The sequence below is a fragment of the Tenrec ecaudatus genome, chromosome 9 (genome assembly GCF_050624435.1).
Source record: "Tenrec ecaudatus isolate mTenEca1 chromosome 9, mTenEca1.hap1, whole genome shotgun sequence".
In the NCBI taxonomy this organism is placed as follows: Eukaryota; Metazoa; Chordata; class Mammalia; order Afrosoricida; family Tenrecidae; genus Tenrec; species Tenrec ecaudatus.
This window is the reverse complement of record NC_134538.1, coordinates 55,621,935-55,647,184: the sequence shown is the minus strand read 5'-3', so window position 1 is coordinate 55,647,184 and position 25,250 is coordinate 55,621,935. Positions and strand designations below refer to the sequence as shown.

The window sequence follows — 25,250 nt, the reverse complement described above, 5'->3', positions numbered from 1 at the left end:
TGTCATCCAACACCTTTACTGCACTTCTGCTGAATCTATTTTTCAGATGCTATCACAGGACACTGTCTTTCTCCTTCAGGGCTGACCAATGGTTCTCCATCTCCCAGGCTGTACAAAACTTACTCATTCTAGTAAATTTATTCCAATGTCTCCTACTGGGTCATAAATTCTATAAGAAACAGGGTGGTTTATATTATTTCTAGCTCCACATGGCTTTGTTTATAATAAATGCTTTATAAATATTTCCATGTTATTCATTATAGAAGATACAATGTATTCATGAGCAAAGCTCTTTTCTTTTCAACTAAAGAAAAATGTTAGTGCTGACTCTTAAAATATTGCACTGTGTCTCAAAAGTAATTTTAAACTCGGTTTTTGGAATAGGAACAGTGTAGCATCCATACCATGAACTCAAAACCATCCTTTTCAGAAACATGCCACTTGGTGTCTCATTTGGCTTTATTTCTCTTTAATCTTGTCATTCAGCTGATTTGGAAACTAGGTCTCCTTATTTTAGAAACAGTAAAATTGTCTCTTAAGCAATCTTACATCAAAATGTGAAATGAAAGAAATAAAGTATTACAGCATTTATCATAAACAGACCTCATTTTTAAAGGAGGGTATAAGTAATATGTTTAAGAACTGTGTCCTAAAAGCCAAGAAAAGCATAAAATGCACAATGGAAAAAGCTAACATGATGTATGAAATTGAACAAGTTGTGACTAATTTTTGGCCCATTTTTCTTCAACTATAAAAAGAGGCTGTTGACCAGATGGAGATTATAACCACAACATTTCTGTAGTGAAATATTGAGCTAAGATGGACAGATACTGGCCATTTTGAATCAGAAAAAAGTCATATAGCTCAATATGCTAGGAACAACGACTTCAAAAGGAATGGCATTGCATTCAAAGTCCAAAAGGACATTACAAGATCTATCATGACATACAATGCTGTCTCTGATATAACAATCTCTACATACATATGAAGAAAACCATTCAAAATAACTACTATTTAAAGTTATGCATCAGCCACTAAAGCTAGCAATGAGGAAACTAAAAAATTTAACCAACATCTTCAGTCTGAAAATGATCAAACATGTAATCAAGGTGCATTGATTATTATTGGTATTTGAAATGCAAAAGTTAGAAACAAAGAGGGAGGAACAGTAGTTGGCAAATAGAATTGGTTGTAGAAATGAAGCTGGAGATCAAATGATAGAACGTTGCAAGACCAATGACTTCTTCATTAGAAATACCTTTTCTTTTTAACAAAACAAAAGGTAACTTTGAAATGGACTTCTCCATATGGATACTCAAAAGTTGATTATATCTATGGGAAGAGATGATGAAGCTCCATATTAGCAGCCACAAGACAAGGAATTGGCTATGCAACATGCCATCAGTTGCTCTGATGTAAGTTCAGTTTGAAACAAAGGAAAACTAAAACAAGTCTACCATAGCCAAATTAGGACCTTGAGTCCAATCCATCTGAATTTCGAGAATATCTCAAGAGCAAATTTGATGCATTAACACTACTTAGAAGAAGATTTGGTGAGCTGTGAGATGACATGATGACATCAAGATATCACATGAAGAAAGCAACGCGTAATTAAAAAGACACGAAAGAAGGAAAAGACTCAGTTGCTGTCAGAAGGTAACTCTGAAACTTGCTCCTCAGAGTAGAGTAGCTCATGGAAAGAGACAAAATGATGGAACAAAAGAACAGAAAATTTCGAGGGACAACTCAGGAAAACAGAGTAAAGAATTGTAATGAAAAGCGCAAAGACCTAGAGTCAGAAAACTCAAAGGGAAGAACAAGCTCTGGAAGCAGGAGAATTAAGGAAAATGTTCAAGCCTTGAATTTCCAGATGAAAAATTATATGGAAAAATATTGAACCATGTAGGAAGAATCTAAAGAAAAGGGAAAGAAGATACCAAGTAACTATACCAAAAGAGCTAATCAACATTCAACCATTGCAGCAAGTAGCACAGAATCAAGAACGAATGCTACTGAAGGAAGAAGTCCACGCTGCACTGAAGGCATTGGCTCATAACCAGACGACAGAAATTGTTAGACCACCAGTGGAAATGTTTAATAAAGTTGATGAAGCATTGGAAACTGTTTGCTTGCCTATGCCAAGAAGTTATGAAGACAACTGATACAAAGAGATGGGTATCTGTACCCATTCCAAGAAAAGGGGACACAACAGAATGTGCAACTCGATAGAGCCATATCATTACCATGTTGAAGCAAAAGTTTGCTGAAGCCCATCCAACAAGGACTGCAGCAGTGCATTGTCAGATGCTGCCAGAAATTCAGGTGGGATTCAGATGTGGAACCAAGGGTATCATTGCTGATGCTAAATGCATCTTGAATGAAAGCAGGGGATACCAGCAAGCTGTTGACGTGTGCTCTGTTGATTATTCAAAGGTCTCAGCTGGGTGGGCCATGACAAACCATGCATGACCTTGGGAAGAACAAGGATCGCAGCCTACGTCATTGCATGCTCATGCAGAGTTTGTACAAGAATCTTCAGAAAAGAGGTCTGTCAAGGTTGCATCCTCTCATCATAATTAGTCAATCTGTATCCTAAGCAAATCATCAGAAAAGCTGGCTTATATGAAGAAGAACATAGCACCCGGACTAGAGGAAGGCTTATTAACAACCTGAGATATTCAGTGGCCATGACCTTGCTCGCTGAAAGTGAGGGCTCAAAGCACAGCTGAAGATCGACTGCAGCCTTCAGTCTGGATTACAGTTTACTGTAAAGAAAATTAAACTCCATGCAAATGGAGCTTAGGTAACACCAGAATAAATGGAGAAAAGATTGAAGTTGTGAAGGATTTTATCTTGTTTGGATCCAAAATTATTATTCATAGAAGCAGCAGTCAAGATATCAAATGGCACAATGGTTTTCAAAAATCTGAACAAGGCCTCTGTATTAGTCTGGGTACTTTAGAGAAACTCATCCACAGAAAGTCATGTATAAGAGCGAGTTTTATATAAAGGTTAAGTACGCATCAAGAAAACATCCCAACCCAGTGCTACCCAACCCCACAAGTCCAACATTAACCCATTAACCCATATGTCCAACACCAATCCACAAATTCCTCCTCCATCTCACCAAACACACTATGATGTCAACTGCAGGAGGCAAGCTGAGTCAGTAAATGTATAAGCATCTCAGCACTGGCAGGGGTCTCCATACAGCTGCTCCAGCACCCAGGGCTGCATCAGGGTAGGTCCATGCAGTTTCTCCTCTGGGACGTCTTGCAGGAAGTCAGCCTTGCAAGCTAAATCAGGAAACTGGCTAAGGCAGCTGCACCCTGGTGCGACCATCAAAAAGCAAGAGATCTGAGAACTAGCAAGGTGAGGCTCACCAAGCCATTTAGCCCTCCGCCTTTCAATTAACCCCACATGTGTTTCTAGACCAGGTTGGCACAATAAACTTTAACTACCTCAACCTCCTTAAAATGTTGAAATGCATGTCCGTTACTTTGAGGACTAAAGTGAACCTGACCCAACCCTTGGTATTTTTAATCACTCACATGCATGTGGAAATTTTACATTAAATAGAGAAGACCAAAGAAGAATTGGTGCATTTGAATCATGATGCTGGAAAATAATATTGAACGTATCATGGATTTCAAAAGAAAGAACGGGTCTGTATTGGAGGAACTACAGCCAGAATATGCCTTAAAAAGCCAGTCTAGAGGGGCTTTGCCGCATGTTCTGTGGACATAGTACCCGGGAGACTAGTCCCTGGAAAGGATATCACGCTCAGTAGATAGGCAGTGCAGACGATTGATTGATACCGTGGTTGCAAAAATGGGCTCAAACATAAAGACAAGTGAGGACAGTGCCGGACCAAGTGGTGTTTGGTTCTCTTGTACATCAGGTCTGGAACGGAACCTAAGCCACGTACCAACAATTTTTTTGGTGCTATGCTGAGCCAATGAGGCTGCAGGAAGAAGGGCGAGGTTTTCAGGTCGTCTGGCCTTCTTCAGGCCTGGATTTGACATTTTTCTGTCAGTCATTACAATTGCCACCCCAGAAGCACAGAAGAAAAAAAAAGGCAAGCTCCTGTCTCAAGCCTTTTCTCCTACTACGCACGCTGTGCTCTCTGTACCCTCTCTGGTCCTCCCAGCCCAAGGAAGCCCTGCTTTCTTCCCAGAAGCCTACCTGTCCTCGCAGCAGGAGAGAAGCCTGGCGTCTTCCTTCAGAAACAACCACTCTGCATCTCTGGGACTCAATTGCTAATTTACATAGTTAGAAGGTGAAAGGACTCAATTGCTAATTTGCATAGTTCGAAGGTGAAAAGAAAAGCCTAACAAGGTCGTTTCTGGCTCTATGCAGGTATCCAACTCTGCCTGGTTTTAACATGTAATCATTTGTAACCTATTGGAAATATTAGGTCGGAGGAGGGAAATAGCACCTTTCCAGAAAGGTGATGATGGGAAACGTAACTGTGTGACATGGAATGACACCTAGGTTCTCGATGGTAACAGTTACAAGCACTCCACCAATATAGAAGAGGGCCGTTTGCCCACATTTATCCATTCCACCCTGACTTTTAGGATCCACCATTTATACTTTTTCTAGATACATAATTAGTTTTTATTTGCCTTCAATTCTACCTACAGGAGTGACAATTTAACAAAGAAATGTTTGAGTGTTTTAGAAATGAAAAATAAAAATAAATATTCTGCTATTAATTTTTAAATACACTGTAGCAATTTAGCAGCTACCGTACAGACTTGAAAATAAACATAAATCCAGGTATTAATGAATGCTTAATTCATCTACAAGCTATTGCATTCGCTATAAAATGTCAAAACTATTATATCTGCAGACATGGGAACAGGTCAGGCAAGCACTTAAAATTCAGGACAAAGTTGTACTAGAGTCTTGCTGGAAATTTTATTTAAAAATTTCATTACACAAAAATATCAAGAGGTGAAGCTACTGTATCTTGACATATTCTCCATATAGACCCGTCTGAATCAGTGTTTCCGTCTCTCTAACCTTCCTGAAGAAGTCTGCACTCTCCCCTTCATACCGGCATCACAGGGCAGTTGAGTTATTCTCAAGGGACTCACTCAAATCATGTTCTTTTTCATGTTCTTCAAATTCGGGGAACAAAAATAGTCTGAAGGAGCAAGGTCAGCTGGAAGCTCGCCCGGTGAAATTCTCCTGGCCTGACCCTTCTACCCTCGCAGAATGGACGGGTATATTGCAATGATGGAGACCAATTCCTTGGCGCCTATTTCCCACCAATGCGGTTTTCCATTTTCTTCATTTCTACATAATAAACCCTTAAAGTACATGAGAAAATACATCAAGATTGCCTCATTGAAACTTTTTTCAAATCATAATTTCTGAGTTAGCCTCTGTTTTGAAATTAACTGTCCCAGCAAACTGTCTCGCTGAGAAAACCTGTCTCCAGCCACCGACCAGACTGTGTTTAGATATGTTTTGTTTGGAAAAAAACTCATACATGAATGGAACCCTAGCAGTGATACCTTTATATCTGAATTTCATCAGAACATGCTTTTATATGCTGATACCGTTTAGTGTATTTCAGTTCTTCTTAGCCTTCCTAATGCTGCGACCCTTTAATACAGTTCCTTTTGTTGTGGTGACCCCAACCATGAAAATATTTTCGTTGCTACTTCATGACTGTAATTTTGCTACTGTTATGAATCGGCAACCCCTGTGAAAGGGTCGTTCAACCCGCAAAGGGGTCATGACCCACAGGTTGAGAACCGCTGGTGTACTTAGCTCTGCAATGTTTTTTCGCTGACAACATTGCCAATGTACATAACATTCTAATCGGTAGTATAGACTCAAAAAGAGAGAGTTAGGGAGACGAAACTATAAATTTTCATTTCTGTGGATACAGGATAAGAGACTGATCTTATTCTCAATGGGGTTACAGACTACAGAAACAAAGGATACTAAAACCTAAAATTAAGAATTCAAAGGCTATTAAAAAGAAGTGTCCTGGAAATTCTGGAAACTACATGTGTCCACTCAGCACACGTTGACAGAGTGCATCCTTGGTATCAGGCACTGTGCATGCACAGGAGATTAAGACATGCCTGCTGCCTTCAAGAAACATCGACTCTAGTAGAACAGAGAGATGTTAGAATTAAGCGTATCAAATATTGTATTTGAGAGCCTTCAAGATGATTTCCAGCAACAGAGATAGAGACTATCTTTCTGGATCAGACGTCTGTGCTCAGAATAGAGTACAAGTGGATTACAGATCAAGGTGATGGGGGAAGCACATTCCATGAGCAAAGTCCCAGAGTCTGGAAAGTTCCACAAAGGATCGGGAAAGGGGTTTGCTCATAATTTATAAATTATCAACGCTTCATGAGGGAGGGAGGGAGGGAGGGAGGGCTATGGAGGGGGGAAAATGAGGAGCTGATACCAAGGGCTCAAGTAGAAAGAAAATGCTTTGAAAACAATGATAGCAACAAATGTGCTTGACACATGGATGGACAGATGGATTGTGATAAGAGCTGTACAAGCCCCTAAGAAAATGATTTTTTTAAAAACAGAAACATATACCAGGAAGTAGAAATATCTGGAAAGGGTTTGCCACATCCCTGAAGACTTTAGACACAGGGCTGAGAAGATTGTACTTAACTCTGGAATAAATGATCAGTAACCTCCCCAGTTCTCTGACAAGAGAGCTCTGAGAATTTGCACAGTACAATCAACAAGCACTTTGGACATAAGCAACCCACCTGCAAAGTTGATGAACACGTGCAAAACCAGCATCTTCACTTTCTGATGAGTCATGATGACTTTGGGGGGCTGTACAGTCTGTTTGAAAACTTGGCACATTTCTACAACACTGGAGAAAAATCAAAGGACAAAATCTGTAACACAAAGTACATCTCTACTGGGTTCAAGGCTAAATCATAATACATGTGTGATAATTATCCACCCCATTAAGTAACACAAAGACACAGGAAGATACAGATAGCAAAGTCTACATTTGTGGAGGGGGGGAAGAAAAGAAATTTTCAGTATACAATTTTAGTTCAGAGTATCAATTTTTTTGCACCTCAATTAATAGCAGAGGAGCCCTGGTAGCGCAGTGGTTATGCATTGGGCTGCTAACTTCTGGGTCAGCAGTTCAAAACCGCAAGCTACTCCTCTGGAGGAAGATGTGGCTTTCTACTCCAGGAAAGAGTTAGTGTCGGAAACCCACAGGGGCAGTTCTACGCTGTCCTACAGGATCACTGGGAATCAGAATAGACTGGATGACGGTGAGTCTGATTTAAACTGGTTGTCACTCTTCTCTCACCCCATTCTCCTCAAATGAAAGCAAGAACATCAAGAAAGAAAAATGAAAGATAAAATACAATGTAAAATAAAAAGTTTGGCTTGCTATTTCTGCAGGGAAAATTAATTTAACAGATTAACTAGTCTATTAAGTTTTAATGTATTACTATTTTATTTTTATTGTTGAAAATATACAAACACCAAGTCAACAATTTTTGCATGTACAATTCAGTGAGATTGATTCTATTTTTCAAATGTGGTGACAGTTTTTGAGCTCCTTTCCCAAATTATTCCTCTCATTAACATGAGCTGATCCCTCATTAAGTTTCTTATTTAAATTATTGCTGGCACTTTGACTCCATATATATAGTTCTTTAAACAAGCATGATGCTCAAGAGAGACATTCTTTACTAATTAAAATATTATTTGATTTAAATAAATTTCTGATAGATAATATTAGAGATTCATCCAGAAAATACATAGTCCATGAGAATTTGAAATTCTATGACACTTACCCTCTTTTGACCAGGATTCTACTATAAAGTCAATGCTCAAAATTGTATAATGCTGTGTTGTGTTTGGGTGTTTATTATTGTTATTTTTAAAGAAACTCCTAGACATTTGGAAGGTGTATATGTGTGTTTCGGACCAATATTTTTAATAACCTCCACTGTTAAAGACAAAATAGCTCTTCTTCAGAGTTACACTATAAGCCCCTGGAGGAAGTGATACAGAAATTAAAAGATTTAATTTTTGTACCAATGTAATATTTATTCTACCTTTCAATGTGATTATATTCTTCACAAATTCAAAAACATCTTAAAATACCAGATACTGCTGAACATAATAAACCAAACTCACTGCCACTGAGTCAATTCCAACTCATAGCAACCCTTCAGGACAGGGTAGAACTGACACTGCGGGATTTTGAAAATGTAACCCTTCAGGTAGTATAAAGCCTCATATTTCTCCTGTGAGCATAATAGTGAACATTATTTATCTCTGAAACATGTATAACAAAAGAACAAAAATACTTCATTTGTGAATATACCAAGTAATTAAAAGTATAACTGCTCTAGAAAACTCCCTGCATGGGACATATCCTTATTAGGTCCAGGTGGTTAATTTTTTTTTTAATATCAGTATCTTATAAGAGCCCCCTACTACTGAGATCCAAGCTTCTGCTAATAGCAATGGAAATTTTTGGAAGCAGATTATAGTGATGCTCAACAATATGATAAACATTTTTAAAAAGCTAAAATGGCAAAGGTCCTATTACATTTATATTCACCACAGTTAAATGTTTAAAATCTCAGAATGTTATTTGTGGCTGGGTTCAGGGAGTAGTGAAAGATGCAGCGGTGGCCAGAGTCACTTCTGGACAGCACTAAACCAGGTTTCTCAGCGAATTTAAGGAGCTGGATGACAATAAAAACCAGAGCTCTCTGGGGTTATATCAAGGGTCAATTTTTCTAAGAAAGTAAATATTCTTTTTTTTTTTTAACAATTTTTTGTTGCTGATACAATTCTTTTCACAGTTCATACATATACATACATCAATTGTATAAAGCACATCTGTACAGTCTTTGCCCTAATCATTTTTTTCTCTTTTCTTCTTTTACATTTTATTAGCGACTCCAACAACTCTTACCACAATCCATACATATACATAGATCAATTGTATAAAGCACATCCATACATTCCCTGCCCCAATCATTCTCAAGGCATTTGCTCTCCACTTAAGCCCCTTGCATCAGGTCCTCTTTTTTTTTCCCCCCCTCCCTCCCCTTTCCCCTCTCCCTCATATGCCCTTGGTAATTTATACCTCGTTATTTGGTCATATCTTGCCCTATTCGGGGTCTCCCTTCCCCCCTTCTCTGCTGTCCCTCTCCCAGGGAAGAGGTCACATGTGGCTCCTTGTAATCAGTTCCCCCTTTCCAACCCACTCACCCTCCACTCTCCCAGCATCGTCCCTCACGCCCTTGGTCCTGAAGGTATCATCCACCCTGGATTCCCTGTACCTCCAACCCTCATATGTACCAGTGTACAGCCTCTGTCCTATCCAGCCCTGCAAGGTAGAATTCGGATCATGGTAGTTGGGGGGAGGAAGCATCCAGGATCTGGGGGAAAGCTGTGTTCTTCATCGATACTACCTCACACCCTAATTAACCCATCTCCTCTCCTAAGCCCCTCTATGAGGGGATCTCCATTGGCTGACACTTGGGCCTTGGGTCTCCACTCTGCACTTCCCCCTTCATTTAATATAATATATATATACACGTACATATATACATATACACATATATACACATACATACACACACTTATATCTTTTTTTTTTTGCATGATGCCTTATATCTGGTCCCTTGGGCACCTCGTGATCGCACTGGCCGGTGTGCTTCTTCCATGTGGGCTTATTTATTTACTTTCACAAAATTGTTCTAATATTTGAGCCCATCCATGCAGAAGTCTCTTGAATTGCCCCACTACTCTACCAAGAATGATATCCTTCTCACGACTGGTCTTTCCTGACATATTCAAAGTACTCGGGACTACAGCTTGCCTTACTTGCTTCCAGGAAGCATTCTGGTTGTACTACTACCAAGACAGATGTGTTGGTTATTCTAGCAATCGATGGTACTTTCAGTATTCTTTTTCAGCACAATAATTCAAACGCATTAATTCTTCTCTGGTCTTCCTTCTTCAGTGTCCAAGTTTCACATGCATAGGAAGTGACTGAAAATATTAGGGCTTGTTAGGCACCCGTTAGTCCTTAAAGTAACATCCTCACTTTTCAACACTTTAAAGAGATCATGTGTAGGAGGTTTACCCAATGCAAAGAGTCATTTGATCTCTTCACTGCTGCTTCGATGACAGTTGATTGTGGATCCAAGCAAGAGGAAATCCTTGGAAACTTCAATCTTGTCTCTGTTTACCATGATGTTCCCTACTGGTGCAGTTATGAGGATTTGGGTGTTCTTTATATTGAGTTGTAATCCACGCTGACGGCTGCAGTCCTTGCCCATTACATGTTTTCAAGTCCTCCTCACTCTCAGGAAGCAATGTTGTGTCATCTGTATAGCTCAAGTCATTAATAAGCCTTCCTCCCATTCTGATGGCACATTTCTCTTCATATAACCCAGTTGCTCTGACTAATTGCTCAGCGTCCACACTAAGTATTATGAATAGACCCTGACACACTCCTAATTCTAAATCATGATATACGCCCTTGTTCAATACATGATGCTACTTATTGGTCAAGTTTTGAGGATTCTGGTTTTCTTTACACGGAGTCATAATCCAATTTCTATGATTATTTGCTCATGGTTACTGATTGAATAAGTAGGGTGAGAGAATATAACCCTGACATACACTTGTTCTGATTTTACACCATGCAGCAGTCCTTTGCTCTGTTTGCATAACTGCTTCTTGATCCATGTTCACGTTCCTCATGAGCACAATGTAGAGTTCTGGGATTACACTTCTTTTTTTTTCTTCAAGTTTTTTTTAAATCATTTTATTAGGGGCTCATACAACTCTTATCACAATCCATACATACATCAATTGTGTAAAGCACATTTGTACATTAATTGCCCTCATCATTCTCAAAACATTTGCTCTCCACTTAAGCCCCTAGCATCAGGTCCTCATTTCTCCCTCCCTCCCCACTCCCCCCTCCCTCATGAACCCTTGATAATTTATAAATTATTATTTTGTCATATCTTGCCCTGTCCGACATCTCCCTTCAACGCACTTTTCTGTTGTCCGTCCCCCAGGGAGTAGGTCACATACAGACCCTTGTAATCAGTTCCCCCTTTCCAACCCACCCTCCCTCTACCCTCCTAGTATCACCACTAATGCCACTGGTCCTGAAGGGCTCATCCGCTCTGGATTCCCTGTGTTTCTGGTTCCTATCTGTACCAGTACCCATCCTCTGGTCTAGCCAGACTTGCAAGGTAGAATTGGGGTCATGAGAGTCGGGGGGGAGAGGAGGAAACATTTAGGAACTAGAGAAAAGTCATATATTTCATTGCTGCTACATCGCACCCTGACTGGCTCGTCTCCTCCCCAAGACACCTCTGCAAGGGTATCTCCAGTGGCCTACAAATGGGCTTTGGGTCTTCACTCTGCACTCCCACCTCATTCACGATGCTAGGATTTTTTGTTCGATTGATGCCTGATACCTGATCCCTTGAACACCTCATGATTGCACGGGATGGTGTGCTTCTTCCATGCGGGCTTTTTTGCTTCTGAGCTAGATGGCCGCTTGTTTACCTTCAAACTTTTAAGAACCCAAACTCTATATCTTTTGATAGCCGGGCACCATCATCTTTCTTTGCCACATTTGCTTATGCACCCATTTGTCTTCAGCGATTGTATCATCGAGTTGAGGGAAATAGAGCAAAGAGCTGGGAGGCAAAAAGCATTTATAGAGGTCTAGATAAAGACATGTATATATGCAAATATATTTATATATGAGGATAGGGAAATAGATCTATGTGCATATATTTATGGGTGTAGTATTAAGGTAACAGAAGGACACTGAGCCTCCACTCAAGTACTCCCTCAATGCAAGAATACATTTTTTCTATTAAGTTGGCATTCTATAATGCTCACCTCCCCGACACAACCACTGAAGACAAAGTGGGTACATAAGCAAATGTGGTAAAGAAAGCTGATGATGCCCTGCTATCAAAAGATATAGCATCTGGGGTTTAAAGGCTTGAAATTAAACAAGCGGCCATCTAGCTCAGAAGCAACAAAGCCCACATGGAAGAAGCACACCAGCCGAGTGTGATCACGCAGTGCCAAAAGGATCAGTTATCAGGCATCAAAGAACAAAAAATCATATCAGTGTGTGCTCACCTCCATGATTACCCTTCTTCTGAAGGCTATCCAGTTTTTTATGGTCCCCACAATCAAGTGCCTTAGCATAGTCGATGAAACACAAGTAAGCATCTTTCTGCTATTCTATGCTTTTAGCCAAGATCTATTTGACATCAGCAATGATATCCCTTGTTCCACATCCCTTCCTGAATCTGTCCTGAACTTCTGGCAACTCACTGTATTATTACAACTTTTGTTGGAAGATTTTCAACAAAATTTTACTTGCGTGTGATGTGAATGATATTGTTCCATTGGGTCACTTTTACGGGGAATGGGTACAAATACTGATCTGTTCCAGTCAAACTGGCCATGTAGCCGTCTTCCAAATTCCCTGGCACAGACAAATTAGTGCCTCCAGTGCTTCATCGGCTTGTTGAAACATTCAATGGGTATTCCAATGGAGCCTTGTTTTGTGGCTAATGCTTTCAGTGAAGCTTGAACTTCATTTCAGGAGCACAGGTTCTTAGCCATATGCTACCTCTTGGAATGGATAAGTGTCTATTAGTCCTATTTGGTACAGTGACTCTGCGTATTCTTTCCATCTTCTTGTGATGCTTCCAGCATCACTCAATATTTTTCCCCTAGGAACTTTTAATGTTGCAACTCAAGGCTTGAATTTTTTCTTGAGTTCTTTCAGTTTGAGAGATAATGAGCCTGTTCTTCCATGTTGGTTTTCTAACAACAGTTCTTCAAATTAATGCATCACCCACCAAAGCTTCTGATGAAAAATTTGAAGGACTTTACCAAACTCTCTAATCTGAAATTGAACAAACATGCAATCAAAATGCATTGTTAATTATTGGTACTTGGAATGCAGAACTTAGAAGCAAAAAAGGAAGGAATAGTAGTTTGATAATGTGGTCTTGGTGATAGAAATGAAGCTGCAGTTTTCTTAATAGAATTTTTGAGACCAACATTTTGTTCATAGCAAATATAAACCAACACAGAAGGACACATGGGCTTCACCACATGAAATACGCTGCAATAAAATCAACTACATCTGGGGGAAGAGACGATGGAGAAGGTCAATATTTGTAGCTAAACCCATGCCAGAGACCATCTGTGAAACAGATGAACAAATGTTTATATGTAAGTTCAGAGAGCCAAAATATGACCTTCAGTTTATCCCACCTGAATTTTGAGAACATCTCAAGAACAGATTTAATGCATTCAACACTAATAAACTCTTTTTCAAACAACACGAAAGAATGAAAAATCAAAGTGCATATTAGAAGAGACAATGAAACTTTCTCTTAATTGTAGAGTAGCTAAGGCACGTGAAGACATAATGAAATCAAAGACCTGGACAGAAAATTCCAAAAGGCGGGTTTGAGAAGACAAAGTAAAGTATATTATGAAATGTGCAACGAAGTGTGTGCCTTCCTATTCTTACCTGTATAGAAAATAGGACACTAGGCAACCAAAGGGACCTTGATGACATAGCGGTTGTGTGTTGGGCTGTGACCCACATGATCAGTCATTCAAAACCACTAACTGCTGCAAGGAGAAAGATGCGTTTCCTTCTCCCATAATCAATTACCGTCTCAGATACTTACAGGGGCAGCTCACACCTGCACCAAAGGGTCACTATGAGTCAGGATCCACTCAGTGGCAGTAAGTTTGGTTTTTTGAGTTTGATGTTACCAAAGAAAATGAATAGAACATTTGTTTATGCAGTTATTCTTTAGACAAATGAAGAAATCATGTCTTTACTTTTCAAATAAAACCATGGCATATTTGAATTCCAAATCAGGAATTTAATAGTGAGAAGAAGAGAGTTAAAGTTGATTTCAGAAAGTAATGAAGCTGAAGACCAGCAGGACTACTTTAACCATTTTAAGGTAACTTTTTCATCATTTTATTTTCTAGTTACTGTAGTAAGAAAAACATAAAAGAATTAAATGTTTTGTTACCTTTCATCAGTCAGCAGGAGCTCTTTTTGCCAGGACTCAAGCAATACGAAGATTCTCTTCAGGAAATTTTTGAAAGATGACAACTGTTTGAACATATAAGGAGCATCAGCATTTTCTTTCTTGGTACTTGGGATGTCAGAGATTGATTTTCCGATCCTTTCCAAATTTAAGGAATTATTATTTGGGACAGCCACATCGGCACCCTCATTTATGTTAAGGATCTTCTTTAAACTAGCTAGGCTATCAAACAAATTTTCACCTGATAAAACTTTTGTTATATTAACAGTTTTAAGTATTTTTATTATTTGCAAGGCACCTCTCTTCAAGGAACCACCAGTACAAAGCTGCGAGATGCTGTCATTACTTTGAAATCCAGAAGACAAGACATATGGTAATAATGTATGCAAAAACTCTTGTACAGTTTCCAAAAGAGATGTCCTAATGTGAAAGACATCTGACATTTCCAGCAGGACAGAATTCCAGTCCATTAGTCCATGGATTATACAAACCACTTTGCTAGTGAGGTTCCTTCTTGAACTTGTATTTGAGCATTGGACATCTTCATCCAGCTGGGACAGTTGGAGGTGCTTTAGTACACCAGATATTTTTCCATAAAAAGAAGAAAAAAACATCCTATGACCATGACAGGCTCCCGATTTCGGTTTCTGATGTAATTCCGATGTAGCATGATTCCAGCACCAAATCTCAGGGAAGCAAGTTATTATCTCTGAGATAATTCCTGGTTTATCGATGACTAATTCAACTGTGTCTGAGAGACTTTTTATTGCACTTGCAAAGTCTTCCTTGCTAATGTTTGAAATGGTTATGCCATGAAGAAGCGTGAAGTTGTAGACATCCTTCAGGGCTTTGGTAATGTTTTTGTCAACTACTCTCTGTAGAAGCCTCACAGCATGAGGAAGCACGTAGTAGGCATCTACCACGGCATTAACATCATGCTTAGGAAACAGGCGTGAGAGCTTCAGCAGGTGGTTGACGTTCCAGGAATGTGCGCTCTCTAAAAACTTCTCCATTAAGCCAACAAGCAAGTTGATCCTCAAATTGTCAGTATCTGCTTGAGTGATATTTTTAAAGAAATCCATTAGGTTTTCAGTCATCTGGTCCAGTTGATCTACTAAAAGATCAATGTCTGCCTTCTTAAGAGTATACATCAAAGAAGACACCTTCTTTAAAACTTGAATATTGACTGTGTTTTGCGTAATACCATGTTGAGCTGCGGGCATGAGAACATTAAACACATCCCTAAACAGTTGAATCCCAAGACCCACATTTTGCATCACTTCACGTGGAATTATTTTTGAGAAATTTTGAAGATCATGTGGTAAGCTGAAAGCTAGGTAACTAGCAAATTGATAAATTGAGTTTCCTAAACTACTTAAGACTTTTTCCTTTGGACTGGTGGTAAAAACATTTAAAAGCTTTTCATTTGGGGAAGACAAAACATTTTCCACCATGTTAGAAGATATATCTTTCACGAGTTTCTGTATTTCCTTTCCCAGTTCTATTAAATGTAGCCACATATTTTGGAATCGGTCAGGAAGCTTATTTGACGTTTCTGTGGGTCTTAGAAGCAAGTCAGCAACATGATTCCAGTTAGACTGAGAGGCAAAATATAAATCTTGTGTTAAGTTGTTGATAATCATTCTTATTTGATTTGTAGAATCATTGAAAATAGTTAACAAAATATCAAATTTTGGTACTGGCTCTTTTTCAAAGACTTTAGTAAGCATAACATTTAGAAACTGTGTTACATTTTTCAGGTAAATATCAATACAATTTACAACTGACGCATTCCGTGAGCAAAGAGGTTTCTTTATATTTAAAGCCCAAGTAATAAGTTTCACTGCCATGCCTATTTTGGGTTCCATATCTCTAAAATTCCCGAGAAGGCTTTGAAGATGACCTGGTGGAACACTGGAGTTATATAGATCGTATAAATTATTTATGACAGCTACCCATGCAATACATCCCTTCAGTCTGTGAGTTATGTTCTCAGAGGAAAATGTGGAATTTAACATGGCCAGAATATGGAATGCTCTCTGTGAAGAATTTGCATATGATAAATCATCTTCAAATATAAATTTAGTAACATTTTGGTAAACATCAGCACAGGACAACAACTTTCGGTCTTGTGATACATTTCTAAGAAATGATATTGTTTCTCTTAGTTCCGTGATAACACTTTCAAACTTTACCCCATAATTGGTTAGATTATTTGAAAAGGGGTACCTTGGTAAATATATATTTCTATCTATATAGTCAGAAGTATTGCTTAACTCAATAAACACTTCAAGCAGAGAATATAAAAACTCTTTGCTTAAATTTGTATTCAATGGGAAAGTCTTTAGTTGCTGTAGGGTGGCTTCCATGGTGAAAAGGGACTTTTCTATTTTGTCAGGATGAAGTGATTTTACTATCACTAGTGCATCACCAAGTGCTCCCCACAGCTCATGGAGGTGCAGGAAATCATTCCTGTGATGGAAGCCACCAGCTTGAGTTACAGTTTTTAAAAAATTTAATAGCAGGACAGCAGGGTGATTAGTTGAAAATATTCCCTGGCAGGCTTTAGAAATCTTCGCATCATTTTCCAATTCATCCAAAACTTGATTGAGACCAACGTGAAGTGAAGTGAAAACGATCGCATCCAACTTAAAGATTTGAGATATGCTTTCCCAGATTTCAGTCCACAGTTTAAACCACGAAATGGTACAGTGGATGGCCATAAACTCATTGAAGGTACTGTGACGTGCAGAAAGGTTTAAAAGAATTTGTGCCCACGGAAGACCAAATGAAGATATTCCATCTGTTGAGTTATTTAGAGGATAAAAATCTTTATTATTCAAGGAAAAGCATTCAATACCTAACTTGGCTTCTCTTGAACTATTGAAGAGTTGGCTTAGATAGTCAAATAAAGAAATACGAAAATCTTTATCTACTATGAAGAGTTGCTTGAGGCTACTTAAGGTAGCATGGATCATTTCCAAGTCTTGTCCCTTCGTGGACTTCAGTAACTGGGCTTGAAGTTCCAGAAACTGAAAAATTGAAAGCATTTGCTGACAATAGGATTTTTCAGAAATTCTACCAAGAAAACTTGTTATCTCAGAAAAAAATGAAAAGGCCTTGCTGATGTTTTGGAAATTAAAGTTCTTTAAAATATCCAAAATATGTTTTGAGATTTGTGTAAGGAAAGTTAGCAAAGGCTCTCTATCCTGAATGCTCAAGAAGAATTTGTGCATGTGTTGGTAAAACAAAGCATACATTTGCAGAAGTGAAGCAGAATTCTTGCCCTTGATGATATTTTGATACACTTGAGTCAAAATTTTGTCAACTTCTTGTTTTTGATGTTCAGAAAGCATTGAGAAAATATCAGATGCATTCCTTATAAGATAGATGGTGTTCAGAGCTTCAGAAACCTGTTCCTGTCTCATAAATCCAAATTCATAGAGACTACCTAATATGGTTTCACTCAAATGCACAAAATTCAGATTCACACCTTCTGGGTTTGACCAATCTGAATGGAATAACTGGGTAAAGTTAAAGTTTTTACTAAAATTCCTGTCACTATCTGGAACAGAAAAATTTAGAAGTGTAGACAAGGTTTTCAATTTAGCTCTTTGTCCTTCAAAAATGTCATCTACCAACAATTCCAGTCGCTTGGGATTAACTTCAAAATGCATTTGTTCCATGTATGTGGTCATATTTTCGGATGTCTTCTTCATCCAGTGATTTTCAAAAGTTTGTATTTTTTTAATCAGGACTTTATCCAAATTCAAAAGATTCTCAGTATCCATAGCAGGTGGGTCTTTCTCTAAACTTTTAAAATAATTGATCCACAATAGGCTTGTATTCAGAAAAGTCTCCTTGTGAGATGAAAAGTTGTGAATTTTGGGCACACTGGATGAGTTTAAAATTGTAGGCAATAATAATTGTTCCCAAAGGTCCAGAAATACTAAAATTTGTTCATCCTCAAGGTGATGTAACTTATTTTCCATCATTAGGAGATCCTTTGTGGAATTTAAGACCCTGAAATATGAATAGAATTGTTTTAGTATTAGTAAAAAAAATTAAATAAGGATAACTTTAAATAAATTTCCAAGATAGTATTCAGATTTAATCATATTAAAATATAAATATTTTAAGGAAATACATGTATTTGAAAGTATTTTAGAAATCCACAGTGCAATTACAAATTTATATTTAGCTTAAAATATGTTTCCTACAAAAGAAAAAAAATTATTTTTATTTATATTAAAATAAACACCTGAGTGTTCCTATGAACAACTATTAAGAATAACTTTTCTAGTTATTCTAAATGAATCTTAGGATTCAATTCTGTGTTATACCTCAAAATGTCTTGCACTACAATACTTACCCTCATGAAGAGATCATGAAGTAGGTCCTATCATAAAGGTAGGTAAATAAATCAGATGGTTTTCACTGAGCTATCAGAAAGAATAGCATCTAGTCTTAAAAGCTTGTTTTATAACCAGCATCCAAGTGATAGGTCAGTTAAGGTCACACAGAAGAAGATCAGGCTGTGTGCTCCAATTATTGTAAATAATAAAATCCAAGATCAGATTTGTAAGGTAGAATTCAGATCATGATAGTGGCAGGGGGTGGGGGGAAGGAAGTATTTAGGAACTAGAGGAAAGTTGAATTTTTTTTCATTGCTACATCGCATCCTGACTGGCTCATTTCCTCCCCAAGACGCCTCTGCAAGGGTATCTCCAGTGGCCTACAAATGGGCTTTGGGTTTCCACTCTGCACTTCCCACCCACCCCCCATTCACTATGGTAAGATTTTTTGTTCTAATGATGCCTGATACCTGATCCCTTCAACACCTCATGATCGCACAGGCGGGTGTGCTTCTCCCACGTGGGCTTTGTTGCTTCTGAGCTAGATGGCCCACTTGTTTACCTTCAAGCCTTTAAGACCCCAGACGCTATATCTTTTGATAGCCGGCCACCATCATATTTCTTTGCCACATTTGCTTATGCACCTGCTTTGTCTTCAGTGATCATATCATGGAGGTGAGCACACAATGATATGATCTTTTGCTCTTTGATGCCTGATAACTGATCCCTTCAGCACCTCATGATCACACAGGTTGGTGTGTTTCTTCCATGTGTGGGCTTTGTTGCTTCTGAGCTAGATGGCCACTTGTTTACCTTCAAGCCTTTAAGACCTCAGATCTCCTGCTCCTCCCCACAGAAGAATTTGTTTCAAAAGAAGACATTGATACTGTAGCTCCGGGAGAGGGATATATCTGATTGGAGCATATGGGAGCAGATGAAGGGGCAGGAGGAGAGAGTGGAGCACAGCCTGGCCCACCAGGGCTTAAGGAAAATGATCCTAATTAGAGCAGCCAGTCCACATAGAGGACCACATGGCCAGCCCCGCTATGAGACATGATGCCCCTCACTGACCCATAGCCCTACAGGGGACGACACCTTTATTTCCTTTGACTTTCCCCTTGTCCCACTATCATGTTCAGCCTTCATTAGGGTTTCAGTTATTCCTCTTGGAATTACATTACCCTTGCTCACACCCTACCAGGCCTCTTACACCCTCCTCACTACCAATTTGGATCACTTGTTCTTCCCTTGTCACTGGGTTTGTTAATACCACTACCTTTCCCCCCACCTCCTCCTCTCCTCTTCCCCCTGGAACTGTTGGTCCCATTGATCCCAATTCTACCTTACAAATCTGGTTAGACCAGAGGATGTACACTGATACATAGGAAATTCAGAGCAGATGATCCCTTCAGGACCATTGGTGAGTGTGGTGATTCCAGGAGGGTGGAGAGAGGGTGGGCTAGAAAGGGGGAACTGATTAAAAGGATCTACACATAACCTTCTCCCTGGAGGACGGACAATAGAAAAGTGGGTGAAGGCAGACATTGGACAGTGCAAGATATGACAAAGTAATAATTTATTAATTATCAAGGGTTCATGATGGAGGGGGAGAGCAGGGAGGGAGGGGAAAATGAGGAGCTGATGCCAGGGGCTTAAGTAGAGAGCAAATGTTTTGAGAATGATGAGGGCAATGAATGTACCAATGTGCTTTACACAATCGATGTATATATGGATTGATATAAGAGTTGTATGAGCCTCTAATAAAATGATTTTTTAAATTTCAAGATCAGAGGAGGGAATTGTATTAGAGCTTAAATTCTGAGCACCTGTCTTTGCAGAAGGCTAAGGATGTCAGTGAAGGCCCCAAATCCATTGGCAGAATCCCTGGAGAAAGACATTATGCTTGGTAAAGTGGAGAGGTGGCAAATGAGAGGAAAACCATCAATGAGATGGATTGGCACAGTGGCCACAAAATGTGCCCAGGCGTAGGAACAATTGTGAGGATGCTACAGGACCAGAAGTGATTTGTTCTGTTGTGTACAGGATCGAATCGACTCAATGGCACCTAACAATAATAGCATGTGTATATATTTTAAATAGTTGAATTCAAGTAAATTTTCACTCCTGGAGACATTACATGTTCCAGAATAAAACTGCTCCACAGAGTTTTCTTGACTGCAATATTTACAGAAGGAGGTCAAGAGGCCTTTCTTTGCTGATGCTCTTGGGAGAATGTGAAAGGCTAACCTGTTTAACTGTACTTAAAAGATTGCCCAGCTGTCTACATAAATGCAGCTGAAGAATTTCCAGCTTTGATGTACACCAGAATAATCTTTTGAATTTTTAAAATATTCTGCACAGAGGGAGGATTTAGTATGCCTGGGAAAAGATCAAGGCTTTTATACCTTTAGTAAATGTAACAAATTAGTCTGGTCCTTACACAATTTTAATAGCTACTGTTGTAATGTAAAATGTATGCCCCATGCAATCCCATATACCCTGAAAAAAATAAAATGTACTTTTAAACTACAGCCATTTTTATATTTTTAAAAATCCCATTAAATACATGTGAAATAGCAGGGCAGTAAACAATGTGGCAGATTTTTATTTTGGAAAGAGCAAGCACCTCTCTCTCCCAAAGGTCTCTAAAACTACAAGGCTCTAAATCTTATACCCTATGGATAAACCCTATGAAAATAAATAAGACTATCTTTTAAATCAAAATATTATTTGGGAATATTTATAATAAATAACGTTACTAGTTTTGAACAAAGTTTCTATACCAGACACCTGATCAAAAGAAAGTCACAAAACCAGGACTACAGGTTTTTCCAGTGAAGTAAAGCCTTATTACTATAATCTACTTTCCTTTTTTACAATTAAGGAAACATGTTTCCAAATGTTATATGTTACATTAAACAAACATTTATTGGGCACTTAATATAACATCCTGTGTGACTATCTGAATCAAGATCTTTGCATTCCCAGTATGCTTATCCTAAAATTTTATGTTGTTTTCTTTAGGTGATAGTTAAATCAAGACCTGGAATTTGAATTCTGAAACTTACCTAGATATTGAAGCTGTTGGTGACTTGAGTAAGTTATGCAGAAATAAAAAATAATTATCAGTGATGATTTTCCAATCCATGTTTTCTTCATAACAAGGAGATTCCTCAGAGAAAACTGAGTAAAAAAACAAAGGTATTGCATATATTGATTGCAAATTGGGGAAAGAGACAAAGTACCATGAACAATTCTATACTAGCTTAGCTAATGAGGTTCATTTTACTTCTGCCCCAGGTAAAACGAGGTAACAGGGATTAGGCTTCCCTCTCACTTCAACACCCACAAGAGCAATCAAGTCAATTCCAACTCATAGTTGCCCTATCTAGGGTCTCCAAGACTGTACATCGTTACAGGGGTAGACAGCCTTGTCTTTGTCCAGGAAACAGCTAGTGAGTGTGAGCTATCCATCTTTGTGTTTGCAGTCCAGTGCTTATGCAACAGTTCGCTTGAAATAACCGATAAGTGAGCAAAAAAATGAAATGATTCCTAGACAATAAGTCAAACAATGAAGGACAGTGATAACTGAAAGAGAGGAAACAGTTATCCCGACTAATGAACTTAAGCATTGGACTGCTCATCACAAGGCGGATGGTCCAAACCCACCGGATACTCTTAGGGAGAAAGAAGAGGATGTCTGCTCTATCTCATATATTTCAGAAACCTTACAGTCAGTCATTCTGAGTCAGAATTGACTACGGGACAACGGCTTTGGTTTGATATGGTGTACGTACTCACTGCCTTAAGGAAGTGTCCAGGTCATGGCACAGGGAGGAAGGACTAACAGATTTCCTGAGTTGAAATAACACAGCTCAGGGTCTGGAAAATGTGTGGTAGGTTGAGTTTATAGATTGTATAGCAGAAAAGACAGAGCTGCACAGAAGGAAACCGCGGAAATCTGTAGAATGCCTCTCTTAGGTAATCACCTGGGAACGGATCAACTGGGCATGCAAGACACAAGATCAAACACAAGAAAAAACAATGTCCGACTATCACAGAGTAAGGACCCAAATCTGTTTCTATTAAGAAATTAGAAACACCACATGATTCATTAGCTACAAAACAGAGTATGCATAAAGGTTTGTTATAATAGTGAGTATTTATAGCTGCAGGCCTGCTTAACAGATATTAAAACATGAACTTAATGGATAGACTGTTTTCAAATCATTGAACTTCATCCAAAAATACAACCACGAATATCTATAGATCTACAAAAATAACCAGTACAAAGCAAGGTAAAATTTATAAAGGTTTTAGCCAATTAAAAAAAAACAACACTGGTTATGCAAAAAGGCATGAAAATATTTCCCATGTGTCTGTGTTTTGGTCTAGGAAACCCCAGATTGATGAACCTAGAGTGACAGCAAGTAGAAACTACAGGTGACAGGGGAGGGAGGCGGTGCTTCAAAGAAGATGATGTCAATGAGTCCAGGAAGAAATGGAGTCTTTGGAAACTGATTGTGGTAGCAATTGTACAATTCTGCTTGACATAATTGAACTAGAGAATGATGTGATATATATTAACTTGAATTAATAATATTTCTAAAAGAGACTATTTCCCATAGTTATGTTAAAAATTGGCAGATATGTTCAAATTAGTAGAGGAGAATCTACTAGTATTAAATCTGCTAATATTAAATAAGAATGGCTAACTATCCCCATCTGAGTTCAAACTTTTCAGATTGAACTGCATAAATAAATGAACTTGAAATATAAATATGTAAGTTGGTGATAATAAAAGGATGGAAATAATTTATCATCTTAACATTATTCAAAATAAGCCTGGAATGGAATATTACTATCAAACAATAAAGCATAGACTATTAACAAGGACAAATAAGTTTATTTCATAATGATAAAGTCATCGATTAGTGAAGAAGACATAAAAATTCTAAATAATGGCAGTTTTAAATATATAAGACAAAATTTAATACTACAAGGAGAAACAGACCAATTCACAATCGTACATGGAAATCTTGATGCCCTTTTCCTAATAATTAATAAAGTAGAACAACTAAGTATTTAATATAATCAAATGGCTTGGTTTGATTAATGTTTATAGGATGGTCACGCAAAAAAGCATAGCTTATAAATGTCCCAAGAACACCTGGAACATTTACCAATAGGTATCACATTCTGAGTCAAAAAGGCAGTCTCAAGAAGTTTGAAGAGTAAAGGCATGCAGTATGTACACCAACACAGATAGAATCAACTTAGAAATCAGTAAGCAGCAGATACATAGAAAGTACTAAGTTACACACTTCCAAATACATAACTCATTAATATTAAGAACTAAAAAGTTAAATTAGAAAATACTTTGAACTGAGTGAATAAGAAAGCAGCATGATAACATGTGGAATACTACTTAAAAATCACTGAAAGAGAAGTCTTTAATATTAAACAACTACTTTAGAAAGCAATAATAATCTCAAATGAAAGATTTCAGCTTACATGTCAGCAAACTAGAAATGAAGGATCAATTACATTGAAAGTGGAAGAAAACAATAGCATTCGGAGTGGAAGTCAATTAAATAGAAAAATACTGGTACTAAAGGTTGGTTCTTTGAAAAAATCGAAAGCATTGATTATTTATGCAAACAAATGAAAGAAAACACAGAAGACAAAAAATATTAATGCCACTGACCCTGCTTTGTGCATGCCCGAACAAAGAAAACAGAGAAGATATGGGCGCTGTAGCAAAGTGCGGTGAGGAAATCAGATGGTGCCCAGCTATCGGATAGAACAGTTTCTGGGGTCTTCAGGCTTATTTCCAAACAAGTAGCCATCTAAGTGAGAGGTCAACTAAGTCCACATGGAAGAAGCACATCAACATCCATGACCCAATAACTGGAAAGCCAAAGCCGCAGGAAGGAATAGTGTCAGAGTTCAATGTGAGACTCTGGTTTGCAGAAGGGTATGGATGACCGTAGAAACTCAAAATACATCCATGTGATCTAAACAGGAACTAAGCCTCTGGTGATTTCCCTATCGCCATAATTGAGGGATGGGAATAAACGGATTACCAAACAGAGTATAGGACAGATGACTATGGGAGATCAAAATGATAAACCTGACTTGAACTCTTAAAAATGTGTCACCCCTTTGTCCCCTCTGCTACACATTGGGACTGATCAGGTTTTCAATATCGTCTGTGTGTGTGTGTGTGTGTGTGTGTGTGCTTCATAATGGGGTTCATCTCTGGTGTATTTTGTCATTGTGAGGAGTCCTCTTGAATCGCTATTAGATGTGTTTTCCTGTTTTTCAGTATATGAAACCTATAGAGCCAACACATAGAAAAACGGTTCCTGGGCAGGACAAGGGGGGAGGTAAAAAGGGGCTTCTATGAAGGAGTTTAAGAAGAAAGAAAATGTTTGGAAACTGATTGCAGTAATAAATGTACAACACTGCTCAATGTGTTTGAACTATGGAATAGTGTATCTGTAACAGCTCACAATAAAAATATATATCAATGCCAAGTATGAGAGAGGTGATATCATTACAGACTCTATGGTAAGAAGATAATAAAGGAATACTATAAATATTTTATGTCATAAAATTTGACAAGTTAAATGAATTACATAATTTTTTTAAAGAAAAAAGCTACCCAAATGCACTAAAAATGTTATAAATTTTTAAAAAGCAAACCTTTAAAGTTAGATGGATTTGCTGGTGAATTCTATCAAGCATTATGTAAACCAAGTTTCCATAAACA

The 25,250-nt window shown here is 38.2% G+C and overlaps 1 protein-coding gene across 1 annotated transcript in view; it reads right to left on the bottom strand.

Annotated features, from left to right (window-relative positions):
- Positions 1–25,250, bottom strand: part of ABCA13 (ATP binding cassette subfamily A member 13) — a 458,452-nt gene that overhangs the window by 365,438 nt on the left and 67,764 nt on the right. Inside the window, exons 12-14 of the mRNA XM_075557314.1 lie at positions 21,544–21,658; positions 14,103–18,143; positions 6,759–6,868 (exon numbers count right to left, since the gene is read on the bottom strand). Of these exons, the coding sequence (XP_075413429.1) occupies positions 6,759–6,868; positions 14,103–18,143; positions 21,544–21,658 (4,266 nt within the window). The remainder of the gene's footprint in view (positions 1–6,758; positions 6,869–14,102; positions 18,144–21,543; positions 21,659–25,250) is intronic.